Genomic DNA, 15353 nt, shown 5'->3' with positions numbered 1-15353 from the left:
CTGGTAACTGCAGAGTACACATTCTTTTCAAGTACACACAGAATGTTGAAGGCTGGCTGCATCCAAGCTTGAAGGCAGGTCTCAACATTCTTCTAAGGACTGAACTCACCGGGCACAAGTTTGTGTGGCCTCCAAACACATTAGGAACAATATCAGAAGGTATTAGTACACAGTGTGGCTAACTCAAAGTTCTCCACAGGCCCTGATGGGAAGGACTAATGTCATGACTGATGCCCTTTGACTTTGGTCTACACCAGTAGTTGATTTGGGGAGGAAATTTTCACCTTTTTACATATTACTTCCTTTGGCTCACAGAGGTCTCCTGGGCTGTTCCTCTCTTTCACTGGCCTTGTTGGCAAAACTCCGAAGTGATAGATCAACAATGAAAATGCCATGTGTCTAAAGCAAAAGAGGCAGCTGTGAATAAACCCCAGGACAGAGGCAGGAGCTGCCACCTATCTTGGACTGGTGCCAACAAAGGTGTGACTATTCCACTTGACAATGCAGCTGGATGGGGGGGGGGGCGCTGACAGCAATTATCCAAATTGTCTGGGCGTTGGAAACTCAAATGGCTGCATTACAATGTTCCCCTGGTGGTCACACAAAACACAACCAGAGAATTCCTGGGATGCCTGGTAGACCAGCCTCTAGGAATTATACTGAGTGGTCTCAGGTGACCCATAAGGTCTACAAGACCCCTCAAGGCCATCTTTGGTGCACCCAGTCTTCCTGGCTGCAGTCCCTGAGTTTGTGAATGAGCTACGAAAGTTAAGGGCTAACCCTGCTGAACACAGCCTTTTTTCCTACAGGAATGCTAACGACAGCCTGTGAGTGCCCATCATCACCTGGGTCGAAACAGCCAATTTAATGTGTTCTGACAGAGAAACACCCACAGAGAAATGCCATCCCCAGGCAGAACAGTGCTTCCAAGTTCAGCCCAAAGTGAGCTTCTGGGGCAGCCGGTAAACTTGAGAAAGAAATTACAGCTAATGAGAGAAGAACAATGACAGCTATAATCACCCTTGACGCACATGCCAACACCCCCAACCCAACCGGGGTGCTGGAGTCATGACCCCAGGTGAGTGGGCAGGCAGAGTCCAGAGGCAAGCTTCTGTCTGGGTTGGTGGCCCCGCCCTCCTGCCAGGGCAAAGGAATCAAAGGGCCCTGTGCCCCCCCTCTGGCAGAGATTTGGGAGAGGGGGGGCTCTGGGTGTCCCTGTCCTCCTACTCTCTGAACTGAGCTCTGCTCCAGGGAGGTGGAGGGGTTCTCTGGCTGACCCAGGACCCACAGAGTCTAGAATATACAGCCTCTAGCCTCAGTTTCCCTCATGTAGAAAGGGAACTTGGTGCAGACACTCCTGGAGTCCACCTCTCCCTGACCATCTCCAACCCACCCCAATTGTCTAACTGGGAATGAAGCACAAGGATCCAGAGCCCAGGAAGTGGAACAAACAAGTTATAGCTCTATGAGGGCATGGGGACAGCAGGGGCCATGAGCACCAGTTCCAGGAGCCACTACCTTTAGGGCTGTAATCTTGGGACAGAAGGGCTATGGGTTTCACATGTCGGTGTGGCCAGACTCCTCAGGAAAAGAAGAAACGGATATGTACCAGAGAGTGTGCTGAAGGGAAGGAGGGGGAAGGATACCTACAGGAAGAAAGTTCACAGGCACTAGGGCCCATTGAATGTACTCACATATGGACACACATACAGAGACATGCATGCACTCATGCATAAACATACATACACATACGGGCACACATGCACAAACATACATACACCTATGGCCACACATGCACTCACAGACATGTATACAAATGTGCATACAAACATATACGCAGTCATGAACACATGCCAACACAGACATATGCATAATGACATGCACGGGTGTACACGCAGATGCACACATACATACATGCTCAGACACATTCACATACCTAGGCAGAAACAAACACACAAAGAGACATGGGCACACATGCATGTGCTTACATATACATACTTTGGAAAAGCCTGGAAGAAAGAAAGAAACACCCAGTTATTAATTCCTTCAAATTGGAAATCAAGTCCCTGCTTGGGCAGGATTCCCCTACATGACTGACTATTGATCCCCTGGGATTTTTACACATCATGAAGTCCAAGGAGAGCCAAAGATGGAGAATTCTGACCCTGCCCAGAAATCATGGGCCATGATTCATACAAGAGAATGTCCCATCAGTATAAATGGGAACTGTCAGAGGCACAAGGGCTTGGTGGGATCCCCTGGCCAAGTTTGGTTCCCAGACTATGGGCTCATCCTAAATACCTCAGAACCTCAGGGTGCACAGGATAAGAGCTCTCTCTACTGCCCTGCCAGTGAAGAGGTGGACAGGCGAGGGTAGCTCAGTGAAGCACTAGGTGACCCCCACAAAGGCAGTGACTCATCACTCCCTGGTACCTCTGGCTCCAACAATCTATCAGAAACCATCTGTGATGCAAGAGATGTGCAAATGTGTGAATGGGGGGCATTGAGATCACTTCCGGCTGGGCGGTGGTGGTGCACGCCTTTAATCCCATCACTCGGGAAGCGGAGGCAGGCGGATCTCTGTGAGTTTGAGATCAGCCTGGTCTACAAAAGCTAGTTCCAGGACAGCCTCCAAAGTCACACAGAAACCCTGTCTCAAAAAACAAAACAAACAAACAAAAAAGATCACTTCTGAAAGTGTTCAAGTCCTCTGATCTAAGGTTTCAAACAATCTTAATAGTTAAGAGGAAAAAAGAAGAAAACATACATATGGCATGATATGATGGGTCCCTGAGAGCCCTCTAGGCAGGGACCTGGCATTTGGTAACATGCAGGTTTAATACAGAGTAACGGGCTGCAGTTCGAACTGATGAAGGCTCACTCACTGCATCTGATGCAGTCCTGTGCCCTCAGCTCTGAAAAAACTGTGAATCTAGCCAGAGAAAAAGGCCAAATTCCAGGGAGGGTAGACCAGAGCTACTATCTAGGGCAAGTTACACAGAGCCGGCAGCTCCACGGTTACACATTCCACTCCGTGGCTGCAGTTAAGGCAAGGGGGCACCGGAAAGTAACCCCAAAGGAGCCATTAGCTGTACACGATCTCTGCACATTCGCTGTCCTGAATGGCATGGTGGCACTGCTGCCTGAGTTACCCTTCTGTGTTCTCTCTGTCCACCATAGGACAAGCATAGGAGGAGTTAAGTGAGTGGCTGGTGCCCTTTACAGGCATCCTGGGAAGCCCCTCTGCCTGGTTTTCTTTCTGAGGCACCTGTCTGCTCTGTGGGTGGGCACCTGTGTGGCTCACGGACACACTCACCTGCAGATGGAGCCTGGAAGATGTGCCAGCTGTGGCCTCCATCAGCACGCCATCCTCCTTCCGGGTCCGGAACATGAGTCCCAGGTACCAAGGCACAGAGATGGTGATGTCTAGGTCACTCCATGACACAATGCTCTCACCACTGAAGCGTTGCGGGTATGGCATAACTGCAGATACAGACCAGGACCTCAGGCACCTCCCGAAATCAGGCAGAGAGCACCTTCTCAGCTACCAGCAGGTGAGGAAGGGGACTTCCACTTTAACCCAAATGCCAGGCTCAGACTTGTATCTGTGCTTAGTGCTGTCCCCTAAGAACCCAGCAATGGACTCTGCAGATGCCCACCATGGCATCTATTCTGCTCACTGGGCAAAGAAGCCCTGAGGGTTGCCAGACACATCCAAAGTGAGGCAAGGAGTACCCCAGATGGATGCATGGCAGTCAAGGGGTGGTCCTGTGGTTCTTGGGACATGAAGCAGGCTCAGGTTTTGGTTGGGTGGGCAACACCAATCCCTGGGCAGGGGATCGTGGCTTGCATGATGAAGAAATCGAGCTGGGCACTAGCATGCATGCATGCATTGCTCTTTGCTCTTGACTATGGTGACTGTATGATGTCACCAGTTCTCTCCCAAGCTCTGCTGCTGTGACATCCCCATCATGACGGGCTTACTATAGTAGGGAACTTTGGTCCAAATAAACCCTTCACCCCTTAAGTTGCTCTTGTCAGGGTATTTTATGACAGCAACAGGAAAGACCCCTTGATCCCTGCAGACTCTCTGGGAGATAGGAGGGAGGTTGTCTTCACGATTGAAACCAGGCCCAATCAGCAGCAGCTGTCGGGAGAGGCATCTGAGAACTCCATGAGGCCCAGGTGTGTCCCTACAGCCACCTTGCTCTTCCGACCCTCATGCTCACCTGCCTTTACATCCTATAGAGCTGTCCCCAGGCCCCGGACCTCTAACCCAGCCTCCCTCAGACCGTGCATTGCCTGTGTCCCCTTCCCAGATACAGCACTGCGGTCTGGGGGGAAGGGACAGATTCTTACCTTGTTCACAGTTCTTCCCACCGAAGCGGAGCGGACACTCGCACAGGTACGTGTTCCACTTGTTCACACAGGTGCCCCCGTTCTGGCATGAGGTCCCACCACAGAAGTTCCTCTGAGAAGCACAGCCTGCAAGGCAGAGCGTATAGTCTGGCCCTGAGCTGAAGACCACAAGGCGGCTTCTCTTAAGGAGCTGCGCCGTTCCCCACACCGTCCCGTGCACGAGCGCAATAAGCTAGGGACGGCCAGCCTGCAATCTGCTGGCCATAGTGAGAACCCTGGGATATGTGGGATTCTCTGCTCCAGCCATATCTGAGACTCAGAGTTTCCATGCCATCCCAGTGTCTGATATGGCCACCTGGTGACAAGTTCAAGATCTTAGGTCTGTGTATCCCGGTGAGTGAACAGCAGCCCCACATCAGGAACACAGCAAACTGCAGGTTCTGGTCATGCCCACCAAGCCAAGCTCTACACCCATTCCCAAGAAGTCCTCACTCACAGGTAGGTGTGTTTCAAGAACTCTCTGGGAGGTAGAAGTAGCCCTTCTGTCCCTGGTATGGTGGCAGATGTCCAGTGGGCACCATGCTAGTCCTACATATCCAGGGGCTGTGCATACCTGCCCTGGTGCCATTGTTGGCAATGAATGCAGCCATGTCCACAACCCTGCCATCGACAGACAGGTTTCGCATGCATCCCACAAACTGCCGGCTATGCACAGGGAAGTCTTCTGGCAGGTTGGGGACACCACCCAGGAGCAGAGGTCCAGTCAGATCCAGTGACCTGGGAAGGCAAAGCCGTCTTCTGTGACATTGGGCCTGGCATTGCCGTAACATCGCTGCAACTCTAATGCTTAGGTTTCCATCACAGAGCAGGCGCAAATCCAAGGCAGCTGACTGGGGGTCAGGACAGAAGTGACCCTGTGTCAGGGTCACTAACGGCTTCTCACAGTTTCTCTGGGCCTCGGCTTCCTTCCACTTGCATCACTCCCTGATGAGTGGGCGTTTGGGGGTAACTAAGGACCACCTACTGAGTTCTACCCTGCAGTAGAGGGAAGCATCCCATAGTTCCTGGGCTCTCCAGGGAGAAAGTGTCGTTAGAGCAGAACTCTGGCTCCAGCAGGGGGCAGCTGAGGTCCCAGGCAGGGCTCTAACCCAAGGCACAGTTCACCAAGACAGTAAAGAAAGTTACATGAGGACAGGAAAGGTGTGACTCTCATCATGTTCACCTGGACGTTATCTTCAAAGGGGAAAAAGACTCAGGGCCAAGGGTATTGGTAGAAGCCTGTATTCCTGTCCCTAAGGATACCAAGGCTAGACAACTGGAAGTTGGAGGGCAGCTTGGGTTATAGGGAGACACTGTCTCAAAGCAAAAATCAAACCCTAAATATTCTTTTTTTAAATTTATTTGTGTCTATGGAGGCTTTGCTTGCTTGTACATTTGCATACCAGAAGAGGGTGCAAGATCCTTTGGAACTACATTATAGATAGTTGTGAGCCACCATGTAGGTGCTGGGAATCTAACTCAGGAACTCTGGAAGAGCAGCTAATGCTCTTAACCGCTGAGCCATCTCTCCAGCCCTAAAACCCAATGTTCTGTATTCCAACCACAAACGATCAGCTGGACCCAGAAGGAATGGGTTCCCACCTTTTGAAGCCTGGTGTCATTAAAAGAAAACAAAGCAAGGCTGGCTCTGCGTATGGTGTTAGAATTTCCTTGTCCTGAGGTAAAAGAATCCCCGAGAGACCCCAAACCACCCAACCGCTTCCACCTCAGGTAATTCCTGAGTTCAGGGACCAGCAACCCAAGGAGACAAGGCAAGGATGGCAAGGGGTTCAGACCGACTTCCCTTCTGAACGGTGCTCACTGCTTAGCCCAGGCTGGCCTTGAGTTCATAGGTAGACCAGGCTATTCAAGTGGCTCAGCCTCCCAAGTGCTAGGATTCTTGGTATGCCCTGCCAACCTGGCTTGACAGGTGCATCTAGGGACTTATTCTTGAAGCTTCCACGGTCTGCGAGAGAAAATGCTATCTACAGGGGAGACAGTCTGACACAAGTATAGACAGGGGATACCAGGGTACTCAGATTGGCCTGACAAGGGTGACTTGTGTTTAGAGGAGGGCCTGAGTGCTTGTGGAGGCCCCGCGTTTCCCCTCCAGGGGTCTCACTTCTTGGAGCCGCTCTGAGTGCCCTGGGCAGCACAGCTGTAGTTCCCAACGTAACTTCCAAAGTGCACGGCCACAGCTGCATCACAGTCATCCACAGTTACCACAGCCACCTTCTCTCCAGACGGCCCATGGGGCAGGCCCAGGTGGCCGATGTTGGGCTGTGGGGGCAGAAAGAATAAAATTTGTCAGCATGGCCTGGGCGGGTGCTCCCCCGCTCTGCACACGACCTGCAGGGGTGGAATGTGCGTGAAGGGTGAGGTGCCCTGGCCTCCGGCCTGCTACACGGGGCACAGGGAATCTTCTCAGAACACAGAGGTCCTTCTTGGAACCTCAGAATGAGAACTGGTTGAAAATAAGGTTATAACATGAGTTAAGACAAATCCAAGGTGGAATATGGGGGCCTGAGACCAGATGGCTGGGGTCCACAGCTGTAGCCGGCACCCAGGAAGGGGCATGCAGGACCCTCCCTAAGAAGCTGGCTTATAATTTTCTTGGCAATCCTAGGGATGAAAGCCCAGGGATACAGACAACCACTCAACCACTGAACTAAACCTTCACACCACAGCCACTGGAGTCCAGTTCTCCAGGAGAAAGACCTGTGGAAGCCACACAGCTGCTAGCCCTTCCTCACAGTGGCCTCCAGACACAGTCGTGTTATTATATAGGACACTCTTTTTGTTCCTCAACTAGCTCCTGGCCACCATGACCCTGTGTTCAGGTTGAAGCTTCCTGGTCCAAATATGGAAACCTGTTTCCCAGCCATTCTGTGCTGGGCTTACCCTCCAATTGTCTTTATCCCTTCACTGGCCTGAAGTTGCCTCTTCTAAGCTTCTAGGCCAGATCTTGGACCTTTTGGCCTTGGCTCCTCTACTGACCTCATGTACCAGCCGGGGTTCCCACCTGCAAGTCATGGCTCCTGCCCAGGGATTGCAGTAAAGCCTCTCCCTGTTGGGGCAGCTGCAGCTGCCACCCAGGGATGGCTTCCTTTCCTGGCAGCCCTCATGGTCTCGGGCTCTTGATGGGCCCTCTCTGGACACCAAGTGTCCACACATATAACCTCTGAACTCCCTCCAGCAGTATAAGAGGAGCCAAATGCATTGTCCATTCTAGACAAAAGGTATGAAGGCCTCAGAGTTTTAGAAACAGGGAAACAACCAGAGGGCTGGCAGGCTGAGGGGCAACTGGACTTCCTTTCTGATCTAAACACTGGGTACCAAAGCCTGTGTCCCAAGGTGCTGTGAGAATAACCCTAGGGCACACACAGTTAGCACACACACACAAGACTCCTTCCCCCACAGGAAGCCTGGCAACAGAACTCCTCAATCCCCCAAAATAATAGGCCCAGACAGGTTTGTTGGCACACCTACAATCTCAAAACTCAAGAGGGTGAGACAAGTTTGGGAGTTCAGGGCCAGCCTGGGAAACTTAGCAAGACCATATTTCAAAAGAAAAATAAAAAATGCATGGGCCCAGGGCTGCCTCTTGCTGTAAAAGTGCTGTGGCTGGTTATATTAACATGACAACCTTATGCTACTTTATACTACTGGAAATAGCTGTAAAAACTGAGACTGTAATTAAGTCATCTTTAATGTCTTTTACAGAGAATGATTGCACATTCAAAAGGAAACCTCATTATTCTCACAGTAAGCAGGCATGTGTTTAACAGGTCCACAAGGCTGGATGGTAGGACACGGAACTGCTGGCAACAGGAGCTCAACCAAGTGTCTGAGTCGTGTAGCCCAGGGTCCATCTGCTTAGGCCACATACCCTGAAGTCCTACTGCAGGTGACTTGCCACAGTCATCTGACGTGAGCCCTCCACTCCACCTCCTCCAACCATCTGCCCCGAACAAGCTCTTGGTAGTAGTTTCTCTGGGTATAAGGTGTTAGTATCCAGGCATCTGTACTGGCCTGCTCTTGGGGTTCTGACAGGATATGCCCTCAGCTGTAGCCACTAAGAGCACCACCTGTGCACATTCACTATGTTCCCTTTCAAAAGGGCCCTGCCCAACTGTCTGTCTCCCTCCCTCCCTCCCTATATCACCTCTTCTGCCACTTCTGTCCCCAGAGGCCGGTCTCTCCCCTCCCCTCCCCCCCTTTTCCCATTCACCTTCCCCCAATAAAAACCCCTCCTCCCAAGCTCTGTCACATGGTGTCTTTCTCTCAAACACCACTTTTCTAAATTACAACATAAGGAAGGATTTAAGATTAAAATCCCCCCCCCCACCCGGGTATTGTGTTTGCCATGCAAGCATGAGGACCTGGGTTCAGAACTCAGGACCTACATAAAAGCTCAGTGTGGCCATGCATGCCTATAATTCACCCTAGCTGATCTGTAGGCTCCACGTGTAAACAAACAAACAAAACATAAGGTGGGGAGCAAGAGAAGAAGATATCCATTGATGACCTCTGACCTTCACAAAATGCAACTGTACCAGAATACATATATGAGCCCTCAAAATACAAGTGCATGGACGCACGTGCGCGCGCACACACACATACACACACACACACACACACACACTATCCTGTTGATGTTAGAAGAGCTGTAATGTCAACTACACATGAGTCTCAACGAACCTTTCTTTGGGAACTCTGAGGGGAGTCAATTACCTTCGGTCAATCTCTGGTTATCTATTTTCTTAGAGAGTCCACCTCTGTGTTAAGTAGTAGTTAGACAGTTATGGAAAATCATCTGTTTTCTCACTTGGGAGCAGCAGTCTGCTTTGGGAGATTGGTGAGGTGCCCATTAGGGGCACTTAAGTATTAGGTACCATGCTGAGGGAGAAGGACCATCCCCAAGCTGTCTGAACCCCACATCATCTCCATAGCGTGTAATTTACATTTTTGGGAATGGGTGTGAGGCTTTCAGAGGGTAGATGTAAACAGCCTTTACACTCGGAGGCTTTAATGAAACTAAGTTGCTATTTACAAAATTGTGATTGCTGTACACTACGGTTTGTAACCAACAGCTCAGCACCATGCGATTCAAGCACAGACAGGGAGGAAGGGAGCACTGGGGTGGAAAACCAGGGAGGAAACGCCCAGGTTTACATGCCCCTGCTGATGAGGAACAAAGCTGCTGACAGGCTGATACCTGGCTCCCTTCTGAGGGGTCAGAGCTAGTAGCAAGATCCTCAGGTGACTGCTGCTCCTCATCACCCCCCATAGGTTACCTGGCCTTGCAGGATGAAAGTGAAGGAGTTTGCAGACAGAGGGCCAATCACTTCTGGATCAAACAGGACCAGGAGGAGTGACGGGAGGCAGGGGTAGGGGCTACAGCAGCCAGCAGCCTCAGTGAGCAGTTTTGGTTCCTAGCTGTCCAACAATGGGCTCCCTGCTCACTGCAGGAGGGGAGCTCAAGGACAAGGTTTAAAAAACTGAGAAAGACCAGGCGTGGCGGCGCACACCTTAGCCCCAGCACTTAGGAAGCAGATCTCTGTGAGTTCGAGGATGGCCTGGTCTACATAATGAGTTCCAGGACAGCCAGGACTATGTAGAGACCCTGTCTCACATAAAGGGGGGCGGGGGAAGAGAAATAATACAAGAAGTGACCAGGACACATGCAGGGATTTTATCAGAGCCAAATACTGATCTTTACAGGAGTCACCATGCCATTTCCCAGGGACATGCCCAAGGGAATACAGAGACTCAAGATTAAAAAAAAATAAAAAAGCAGGTTCACACACGTTCGCAATAGTACTCACAATTCCCCAATGACAGCAGGAGCAACCCAAATGCCCCTCAACAGAGGGACAGGGGTAAACGCTGGCCCATGACATGATACGAGGAACTGGGAATTTATACTATATGATGTCATGCAGCCCAGATATCCAGCACACACACCACAAAGATGCTGGCTGGTGGCTTTGGAGCCTGGGGTTGAGTGCTGAGAGCAACAGAGTATCATTGTCAGATTAGGAGAACTTCCTAGGTTAGACAGCATGCTGCTGTACTGCCCTGTGTGTGTTCTGAAAGTTGTTTCTTTGGTCCACGTAGATTTCACCCAGTGCTCACCAGCTGTCCACCATGCTCTCTCATGACCACCTCGGGGAAAGCCCACCTGCTTCCATCACTAGACCCCATGCTGCCGTGGTGGGCGGTAAGACACAGCAAGGAAGATGGCAGCTGTTGGTAAGGGTTTAGGAGTTACACCAGTGACCTGAATCAGGAAGGGGAAGGCAGATGGGGACAGCAGCGGGTGCATTGATGCAGACGTTGGCTGGCTGCTCTGGGGGTTGGTCTCCATGGCATAGCCTCGCCTAGCATGTAAGAGCACCTGGGTTCCTTCCCTAGTCTCACCACAGCAAAAAGAAATATTCTTTATAAAAGGGGGATTTGGCTATACTCAGTGGGTAAGGGTATCTGCCATCAATCGAGGACATGAGTTTGATCCCTGAGCCCACATGGAAGAAAGAGCGAATGAGTTTTTCACTGTTTTCCTCTAACCATACACACACCCCATCCATATACATACACAAATAAAAATGTACCAGGAGGCTGGGAATACAGCTCAGCTGATATAGTACTTATCCAGTATGCATAAAGCCTGGGTACAATCCCTAGCACCCCATAATCCAGGCATGGTGATGCACATCTGTAATCCTAGGCTTTGGGAAGTCAAGGTCATCTTTAGCTACCTAGCAAATTTGAGGCTAGTCTGGGATACATGAGACCCTGTCTTAAAATGGGAGGCAGAGGCAGGTGGATCTCTGTGAGTTCAAGGCCAGCCTGGTCTACAGAGCGAGTTCCAGGACAGTCACATAGAATGAGTGGAAATCCACTGGGGACAGTGATTGATGGCACCATGAGTTGCCTGCTCTGAGACTGGGATCCCTGGGCCTCAGCTGAGGTGAGGACAAAATGAGGCACTTTCTAACATTTTAAAAGTGAACTTTAAAAAATTGCCACAAAAGAAAAGGAGTGTGCAATTAAAGGGGGGAAGTAGCAAGTTCAGAGTTTCCTCTGTTCTTGTGTGGGATGCCAGGCACGTGATAATTAGCCTTCCCAGAGCTAACTGAGTCTTGGGGAACAGACAGCCAGTTCAGGAAGACCCCCATGTCTGAGGTACCCCCTGAACCTAGGGCATCATCTTCAGGATGGAAAGCTTAGCAGAGGCCAGGCCAGAACACTTGGCAACAGTGATGCAACACACACAGACCAGAGGTGACACCCACACTGCAGAGCACTACACGATGCGATGCCTGCAGCCGAGTCTCTACCACCATCAGAATCTACACACGTCTACACCTTTGGAGTCTACAGCTTCGGTGCCCCACCTCGGCCACACATGCTGCTCTGAGCAGGAAACCCCCCTCCATCCCACCCTCACACCCAGTGCAGGTGGGAATGGCCAGTGGGTGGAGCCACCATAGTAACTCCTGCTCCCCTCAAGAAACCCAAGGGCTACAGGGCACTTCAAAGTGAGGCCCCTAAAAGCCAGCTCTACCAATCCATGCAGATCCGGATCCCTGATGCCAAAGTGTCACTGGGCCTGCCCCTTGTCATTTCCCCCCAGAGTATTTTCTTCCCAGTGTATGGCCCCTCCCTGATGGCTTCTACTTAGATGCCTAAAGTATCTGCAGGGAGCTATTGTGTGCACACAAAAGCCTTCGGTCCTCCCAAGTGCTCACATTTCTGCAGTCTTTTACCCTGCGACAGACAATTCCTCGTTGGGAGGCTGACGGGGGTTTGGTTTCAACGTGGGGGCGGGCAGACTGGGGTGCCTATGAAACCAGATGCAGTTGGGTAAGGCTCAGGAGGTGAATGGATTCATACTCAGTGCCAGAAATGACCAACCAACATCCACGTCAAAGAATTCACAGATGGCTGGAGCCTGGGAATGTATGAGGAGCTGAGGTATTGTGTCCGCCATTTTTCCAGTAGCAGCCCTGAGTCCACCCTGCTGTGTCTGACCTCTCAGGAACACAGCTGTGTTTGTTTCTCTTATGTTTCACATTAAAGACAAAGACCTAAGTCTAGCTGTCCTAGTCATAGAGGCCAGGGAGGCGGGGCAAGTGTGCCCCCGGGAAGGGTCCTCTGGGCTCCCCTTTACCAGTGCATATCACAGATATCTTAGACAAGGCCATGACGTAGCCTGGGTGACCAGGAAGTGCTCTGGAGATGAGAGAGAGCACAGGCCAGTGCTTACATGATGTGTGGTGTGTACACTCACACCACACCACACTACACCATACCACACCACACCATGCCACACAACACACAGCATTCTGAACTCACCCTCAACCAGGCTCATCTGCTCAGGCACACTCACGGTCACGCACTCATACTCACGGATGGATACATGCACGCTCACATCCACACACTTACCAGCAGACCTCACACTCTGTGTACCACAAACAGAATCTTACACATTCTTACAAGCCATTCTTAAAAAGCCTCGCTAGGGCCTGACAGGCCTCTTTCTGACCTCCACCCACCCCCAATCTGAGACACAACAGAGAGACCCTGCATCCCAGCTCCTCATCTTTGACCTCCCCTCAGGGTACCTCCATCTTCCTCCCTGACAGATCCTGATGACAACGAGCTCAAACCTTCATGGTGAAGGGAGGAAGCATGAGCTTGCTAGGAAGGACAGAGGGACCGTGGAGGAAAGGGGCAGTCACAGCAGGAGGGCATGTGGTAGACTGAAGATGACAGTTGACAGACACTGATACATCGATATATGAAAGGCACGGGAGATGGCTCAGCCCCCTCCCTCTGTAGTTCTGTGCCCCAGTCTCCCCGTCTCCTCGCAGAGCCATGAGGACCACTGCGGATTCACACCTTAGTCCCAGGCAAGGTGTCAGTGTACACGGTCTCAGTGCTAGGGCGGAGCAAAGGGGAGCAGGTTTGCAGCAGCAAATTGCACCTCAGGTTGCACGGAGTGAGCACAGGAGTAGAGGGGGAGAGGAGGAGACAGATGGAGGGTGCCGGAAAAAACAGCCATGCCACTGGACAGGGCAGGACACACCCAATGACAAGCTGCCTAGCTCCTAGAGGACTTTCCATAACAGAGCAATGGAACACAAAGGCCCCAGGGCCAGACTGGGAACTGTGGAGTTTCCATGCAGGCAACTCTCTACCATATGACCAGCCGGTGTTTAGGAGAGGAAGTCAGGCACCTTATCTCCCAGCTCTGCCACCTGTCAGAGGACAGGGTGTGTCCCTGTACCTGCTGCATGTCCCACTACCACCAATGCAGATATACAGGGGGCCACCCCAGCCGCCTCTCCCACAGGGTTCATTGGCCACTCCAGACCCCTGGGGCTGGCTTCTGTTACCTACTAAGCTCGGCTTCAAGGGAAGCATTTAACATTCCAAAGGCAGAGATGGAGGACAGATAACTGGGGTCTCAGCCGTCACCCGGTGACCCACCAAGAGCTGGCAGAATGTGCCTGTATGGAAGTGTTGCTACTCGATATTTATGGAATACCCGTGTGGGCCAGACAGGAGCTCACTGCACTGGCAGGAAACACAGCCGGAAAGAAACAACTGATTCACACTCCAGGCTCAGGCTGGCGGACAATGAGAGCTTTCATGGTAACCGAACCCCTGAGGTGCACTCCCATAGGCTCATATGAAGCCCCACTCTCCCCCCTTTATTGGCAAGAGGACCTTGTGCAGTGGGAGAGTAAGGAAAGTGAGTTCACTTTGCTATGCCCTTGGTCACAACGGTTTTAGGTATTTTGCAAAGCTCAATTAACTTCATAAAAATGTGGCTTCTTTAGCCTGCATAGTCTTCAGATCTGCAGAATTAATTAAAAAATGTGAAAGAAAAAGAGCAAATATGGTTCATTTGCCACTGTCCCAGATGACTGACGCTCTTCCCATAAGTCAGGTGTGTACAATTGACACACAGAAGGACTTCAATGGATCATAGATCCACCTAAGTTCACATCCTTGATCACAAACATATCTACCATGCTTCCTGTTTGCAGAAAGAGCCACTATGGTGTCACTGGCAACAAATGTCCTCAACGCTGCCTTGAGATTTCATACCTCTAAGAGACTAGAGGTCCCTTGCTGGGTGTGGTGGTGCACACCTTTACACTTGGGAAGCAGAGGCAGGCTGTGAGCTGAGAACAACCTGATCTACATAATGAGTTCCAGGATAGTTGGGAGACCCTGTCTCAAGGAGGAGGAGGAGGGGGAAGAGGGGGAGGAGGGGGAGGAGGGGGAGAAAGGGGAGGAGGGGGAAAAGGGGGAGGAGGGGGAGGAGGGGGAAGAGGAGGAGGAGGGGAGGAGGGGGGAGAGGAGGAGGATGGCCTCAGGAGAGACTTGCCCAAGTGTCTAAGCAAGGGCCCTTGGGTTTTCTGGAATATTAGAAACCCTCCCCTGTCTCAAGGGTAATAGAGGTGGTGGTCACAACACTCCTCTTCTGGACCTTGGGGTTTCACATGCAACACAGACAAGAGGTTTTGAACCATGTGAACAAGCCAGAGTGAACCCAGTCAGGACCAGGCGATTCCTAAGAAGATCCATATCCAGAGGTCAGTCCAAGGTCACCCCACCCCCAGTCACAGAGAGAGAAAGAGAGGGGGGGTCAGTTGTGAGAAGGGTGGTGCATTTCTGACAGAAAGCCCTTTTCTCACTATAGTGGCTTTAGTTTTGTACCGGCAACAGTCAGCCTGAACATACATGGCAACCCTTTCCCGAACCCCTTGTTAGCAGATAAATGCAGACAAAGAAAACATGCAGCCCTAACTGACATTAACCATGTCGATTTGATTTATTGTTTATCATCTGAAGCACTGTTTTGCAACAGCGTTAGTTTTTTTTTTATGTTATGTGCATGGGTGTTTTGCCTGCACGTGTGTGTGTGTGCACCACTC

The 15353-nt window shown here is 51.2% G+C and overlaps 1 protein-coding gene across 1 annotated transcript in view; it reads right to left on the bottom strand.

Moving 5' to 3' along the window:
- Positions 1–15353, bottom strand: part of Celsr1 (cadherin EGF LAG seven-pass G-type receptor 1) — a 141005-nt gene that overhangs the window by 35496 nt on the left and 90156 nt on the right. Inside the window, 4 exon segments of the mRNA XM_005066887.4 lie at positions 3317–3483; positions 4360–4485; positions 4973–5136; positions 6521–6678. Of these exon segments, the coding sequence (XP_005066944.2) occupies positions 3317–3483; positions 4360–4485; positions 4973–5136; positions 6521–6678 (615 nt within the window).

Source organism: Mesocricetus auratus, unplaced genomic scaffold (genome assembly GCF_017639785.1).
Source record: "Mesocricetus auratus isolate SY011 unplaced genomic scaffold, BCM_Maur_2.0 Super-Scaffold_100010, whole genome shotgun sequence".
Taxonomy (NCBI): domain Eukaryota; kingdom Metazoa; phylum Chordata; class Mammalia; order Rodentia; family Cricetidae; genus Mesocricetus; species Mesocricetus auratus.
This window is presented reverse-complemented; position numbering and strand designations above follow the sequence as displayed.